General features: G+C 37.8%; 1 protein-coding gene across 1 annotated transcript; it reads left to right on the top strand.

Moving 5' to 3' along the window:
* The first annotated feature begins 2,502 nt into the window (after positions 1–2,502).
* On the top strand, positions 2,503–3,351 carry LOC106330472 (glutathione S-transferase T3-like). The gene has a single exon (XM_013768929.1). The coding sequence runs from the start codon at positions 2,503–2,505 to the stop codon at positions 3,349–3,351; it is 849 nt and encodes a 282-aa protein (XP_013624383.1).
* Positions 3,352–6,203: the final 2,852 nt, after the last annotated feature.

Below are 6,203 nucleotides of genomic sequence, written 5' to 3'. Positions count from 1 at the left end.
ATTCCGACCATTATAACATGATATAAATAATAGTAGAGGCGGTATACCGACCATTATAGCAGGGTATAAATGATACAAATAAATTTTATCAAATTGGAGAACGATCGTGCTGATAACGTGTTGTAAAATAACTTATGATTCTATAGTGTCAAGAAAAATAAGGGCGAAAGAATTTCCCCGCAGAAAGAAGATATACGATAAATATGCAAGAGAGAATATTTACTATGAAGAGGGAGAAGAGAGATGAGATGTAATGATTCTTTGATTATAAACTCTTGTTCTTGTATTTGGTGTACAAATGAGTGAGATGAGTGAGATGAGTGATGGTATTTATAGTGAACAACAATATATAAAATAACAAAGATGGTGCTTAATTTGGTAAATGAGTGGATGATCATAGTGCTTGATGAGTAGATGATCATAGTGCTTGAATTGGTAAAGGAGTGGATGATAATTTCAATGTTTATCTTATAACACCGACTTTATAATGAATTTTTTTTGCCAATTGTATAGGCCATTACAAAGACTTAAGTTACACATGGGCTGGGCTAATTTGTGTGATCAGAACACGGTTTGTAAGTAAACCACATCAAAACATTCATACACGTATGTATTACTATATAGATACACCTTTCCCTGCTCAAATTTCAATAGTAATGAGACTAACGAGTGTAGAAAGTGCATCTTCTGTAGACGAAATTTAAGAAACTGACTTGAAACGGAAGCCAAACACGTAGCCAGCTTGTTTCTTGCGATTCTCAGAGCGGCTGCAACGGGAGTCCGTCATGAGTCCGTAGCCCAAGTCCTTAGGATATTTGAATATTAATATTGTGAAATGGGCTTGTTTTTAGACGGATCTGTACGGATCAATCCGTTAATAAGGGATCGAAGGATTGAGTCCTTCGTGTACACGTGGCGTGAGATGGTTGGGCTTTGGATACTTTTGTGTTCCGTTTAGGTGAAAAAAAAATCATTCGCGTTTGAACCCGAGGAAAAAAAATTCAAAGCTCAAGTGAAGAGGCGATTTCTCTCCATCGTCGATCGTCTGTCTTCCGTTATCTTCAAAGGCAAATACCGTTCTTCTGTGGTAGATTTAAGCATAGGTTAACTTCGTTGTTGTTCTCGTGTCCCTCTTTGCTTCGTATTTCCGTCGAATCGAATTGGGGATTTCTTCGATTTAGGGTTTCAAAAAGTTTCGATTTTGGAATTTGTTTTGAATTCGTTTATGTTCAATTGGGGATCATTTTGTTTGTAGTTTGGGTTTCAATTCGTTTTGGGTTTCAAAACACGAATTGTTTTCAGTGAAGATTTTGTCATCGATTTGTTTTCCTTGTTTTGTTTAGCTTACATGTATAGATAGGTTAGCTTACTTGTATTGTTTTGAGCTTATCTTATTTTCTGCTTAGTTCGAAAACTAGTTAACTAGATCCCTCATTAGTCTCTGTTGTTGTGTTTTGTTCTTAATATTTTTTTTTCTTATTCGCTAACATAGTTTCTCTTACTATAATTTCTGCAGGCGAACGAACCATGGGCCAAGACTATAGCTACACTCAGCCTTCTTCTTCGTCAGAGGAGTTAGACATCACCTCTTTAATTGTAGCAGAAGGTGAACTCTATGCCAATGAAGTTGAGAGTAACTTCACAATTTCACAGGAGGATCAGTACGCAGCTGCACCTGAGGCCGATGAAGGGATCCCAAGGACATGCTATTGCGGTAGTGAGCCTGTAGTTAAAACGTCGTACACTCCAAAAAATCCATACAGGAGGTACTTCTCCTGCAACAACGTCGATGATGGAGAGTGCCACATCTGGAAATGGTGGGATGTGGCGATGCAAGAAGAGCTCCGTGAAACGCAAATACAACTTAGGATGCTCAAGGATCAATTCTTTGAGAGTGACCAGAAGGTGGCTAAGCTAGAGAAGATCTTACGTGTGCTAAGTAAGAAGACAGCAGTGGTTAAATATCGGATTGCAAAGGGAGTTTGTCTACTGCTCTTGGTAATACTGGTCATCGTAATGTGGAGGTAAGCTTCATGACCAATATTTAGATCATTTCTTTGATTTAAAATTCAAATTTTAATGAAAGTCTTATCTCTTGGCTTGTGTCTTTCAAGGAAGAGCCTCGGAGGATTTAAACATCAGTGTCTGAACTAGAGTTGGGCTTCAAAGGTACTATACCTATTATAGTTTAGATATATTCAGTAAATTAAAAATAACCTCTTTCTTCATGCTTTAATGATACTTCCTAACTCCTTGGATTTGATAGAATCGTACTTGTTAGCTTTAAGTGTAGCTACTATAGAACTTATTATGCTGATAAGAGTGGTGGTAAATGCTTGTTTGCTTTGTAGTGGAGGTAAAAGCTTGTTTGCTTTGTAGTGGTGGTAAATGCTAGTTTGCTTTCTATCTGCCAAACTACTACGAAACTAAATGCTAAATCACTTTCAATCGCTTACTTAAGGGTCTGTGTTGCTAATAGAGTAACACAGACCATCATCTAAAATGAATACCAGTACTGGGTACGTTAATCTGTTGAATAGTCAGAGTTCAGTTGACCTTGAGTCACCCGAACCAGCTTGGTTCGGTAGCCAAGGTCGTGACGAGTATGTTTTCAACCCTGCTGTCGAGTCTTCTGTCCAGCCTGGTATCGAGTCTCCTGTCCAGCCTTCTGTCTCAGAGAGGAGAAAATGGACTGTCAATGAGGATAAAATCCTCATTGGTGCGTGCCTTAACACCAGCAAAGACCCCGTAGTGAGCTGTGAACAGAAAGCAGAACGTTTCTGGAAGAGAATCGTTGACTACTACAACGCAAGCCCACAACTGGTTGGGAAAGTACCTAGAGAGGTTCGTCCAGCGAAGCAGAGGTGGTCTAGGATTAACGACCAAGTCTGTAAATTCGTTGGATGCTATGACGCGGCGTTGAGGGGGAAGAGAAGTGGTCAGAATGAAGACGGTGTAATGAAAGCCGCCCTCGACTCATTCTACACCATTTACGGGCACAAGTTCAGCCTCGAACATGCGTGGAAGGAGCTGAGGCATGACCAGAAATGGCAAGCGACCTATACGGTTAAAGACGGAGAGAAGGAGAAGCGCAAACAAGTCCACGATGTTGATACAGAAGATGAAGTGGCCGAACCTGAAATTAGACCAGTTGGTGTGAAAGCTGCTAAAGCTGCTGGTAAGAGGAAGAAGAGTGGCAAGGAAGAAGAGATGTCACAGCTCCAGTCGATCTTGCAAATGAAAGAAAAACTCTCAAAACAAAAAATCCTAGAACGTTTATTTGGAAAAAAAGATCCACTCTCTGAGGTGGAAGAATCACTCAAACTGAAACTGATGAATGAGATGTTATGAAGGTATTAATGTGCGTATGTAGTTGCATTGTATAGTTACATGTCGTCTCTACTTGGATTGAGTAGTTAGTTTGAGCAGTTACTTTGACTAGTTACTTTGAGTAGTTACTTTGAGTAGTTACTTTGACTAGTTACTTTGAGTAGTTACTAACACTTGTCTTTTCTCATGTTTCAGGTACAGCAGCAGGACATGTGTACCAAGTCACGGGTGCGTTTGGAATCTCGAAGTGTGTTGTTGTTTTGCGAGTCACGGGTTTATGTTTTGTTTAAGTAGTAGTAGTATAAGTAACCCTCTCTGTTTTCCCCTGTGGTTACTCTCTATCAAACTTCTTTCCTATCTATTTAAGGTGTAATTTTCTTGCTGTAATCTTGTTGCTACAAACTCGGCCTCAACTTCAAGTTGTTGTAATCGAAGAAGATTTAGGTAACTTCTCTTTATGTTCTCTTTCATCATCAGTCTTTGTTTAATATTTTAGCTAACTTCTCATCAGCTTCTCTGTCAGTTAATAGACTCATAAATATGTGAAGTTTATCATAACAACTATAACTTATAATTACTCTATTACAGAATGAATTATGTTGCTATGCCACTTACATAAATATTTTAGACATGTTTTATTATATTTTCTGGTCAAATAAATATAAATACAGATAGATTTTGACATAAATCTGCAAATAAATATAAATACAGATAGATTTTAAGTTGATGTAATGTAACTTGCTTCTGCATTAAGACTCATTTATATTCGTATAGCCATTTAACTTTTGTTAGACATTTGATGAAACAACCATGTAGTAATTGTTTTAAAGAAACAAATCAACCACTTCGAAATTACAAGAATTTTACAAGATTTTTTTTAAAAAAAAAATTAGTGGCAAGTCTTTTTAATGGTTGTACATAATTTTATTATTTTCCGAAGCAGGATATATAGATATGTCATCATCGAGTTCATCCGATGAAGTCGACGAAATTTGCGACGAAATTTGCGACGAATACTTGGAAGAAACATACAACGACATAGTGGAGGCCCAAAGCAGACCGCAAAGGAGACGTGCTTATGTAGAACGAAACCGCGAAACAGGACAAGACCGCTTATGGAATGACTATTTCATCGAAGATGCGACATTCTCGTCTCAATTATTCAGACGCCGTTTCCGCATGAATAAGGAATTATTCTTGCGTCTTGTTCATGGCCTATCAGAGCGCTTCCCATGCTTTCAGCAAAGAAGAGATGCGACCGGGAGGTGGGGTCTTACTGCACTACAAAAATGTACTGCAGCTATTCGTCTGCTTGCTTATGGTACTGCGGCTGACACCGTTGACGAATATCTCCGACTTGGTGAGACCACTGCACTTTCATGTTTACATAATTTCACTGACGGAATAATACAATTATTCGAAAATGAGTATCTACGACGACCCACACCGGAGGATCTTCAACGACTACTCGATATTGGAGAGGCACGAGGGTTTCCTGTGATGGTCGGGAGCATTGACTGTATGCATTGGGAGTGGAAAAATTGCCCAACCGCTTGGAAAGGTCAGTACACACGTGGATCAGGAAAACCGACAATTGTCTTAGAGGCTGTAGCTTTACAAGATCTTTGGATATGGCACGCTTTTTTTGGTCCTCCAGGTACCTTAAATGATATCAATGTCCTCGATAGGTCTCCTGTTTTTGATGACATTTTACAAGGTCAAGCTCCCAGGGCAAAATATGTGGTCAACGGACACATGTATAAGTTGGTGTACTATCTGACAGACGGTATATATCCAAAATGGTCAACATTTATCCAATCTATCACCCTCCCTCAAAGTCCTCAACAACAGTTATTTGCTAAAGTCCAAGAAGCAACCCGAAAAGATGTGGAGCGGACTTTTGGAGTATTGCAAGCTCGATTTGCGATTGTGAGAAACCCGGTAAAAACATTGGAAAAGGAAAAGATAGGGAAGATTATGAGAGCATGTATCATACTCCACAATATGATAGTCGAAGATGAACGGGATGGATACTCTCGTATTGATATATCTGAATTTGAAGAAGGAGACGTCCCCAGATGTTCAGAGGTGGAAACAGAGAGGCCAACAAATCTGAATAATATATTTCCCAGTCGGAATGATCTTCGTGATAGGCAAATGCATGAACAATTGAAAAATGATTTAATTCAAAATATTTGGAATAAATTTGGTGATGAAGATTAGGAATTATTCTATCTTTATGTAAAATTATTGTTTTTTTATCTTTAATTGTTGTATTTTTATGTTTAATTAATGTATTTTATGTTTAATTATTATATTTTATGTTTATTTATTGTATTTTATGTTAAGTTATTGTATTTAATCATCTAATATATAAAATTTATATTTCACTAAAAAAAAAAAATTCCCTAAGGATTTCAATTTCGGAATCACCATTGTACACACATTTTTCACAAAAATTCTTAACTATTCAAAAAAAATAATAATAATACTATTCTAATCATAAGACTCCACAATGGGTATCACCATTGTGGATGTTCTGAAGAGTCGAGCCGTCGCGACTCTCAACGTCCACCCATAATGCAATGTGGCTTTATAATTTTTATACGTGGCATATCTAGTGTTGGCTGGATAAAACACATCATCTTTCAGAATTTACACGTTTGATATTCCCTTCTCTTATCTTTATTTTATTTTAAGTTTTGTATGAATTTTAGTTGAATGTGGTGCTCCGTAATCAGCGTCGAGCAAATCCAAGATCCTAATGAGAGTCGACAGGCGTCTTCTGAATTTAGCCTTTTTTGTTTAAAACCACAAAATATTCGAAATAACAACATTTAAAGGAAGGTTGACCCACCTCACCCCCCCCCCCC

The sequence above is a fragment of the Brassica oleracea genome, chromosome C3, assembly GCF_000695525.1.
Source record: "Brassica oleracea var. oleracea cultivar TO1000 chromosome C3, BOL, whole genome shotgun sequence".
NCBI classification, from domain to species: domain Eukaryota; kingdom Viridiplantae; phylum Streptophyta; class Magnoliopsida; order Brassicales; family Brassicaceae; genus Brassica; species Brassica oleracea.
This window is presented reverse-complemented; position numbering and strand designations above follow the sequence as displayed.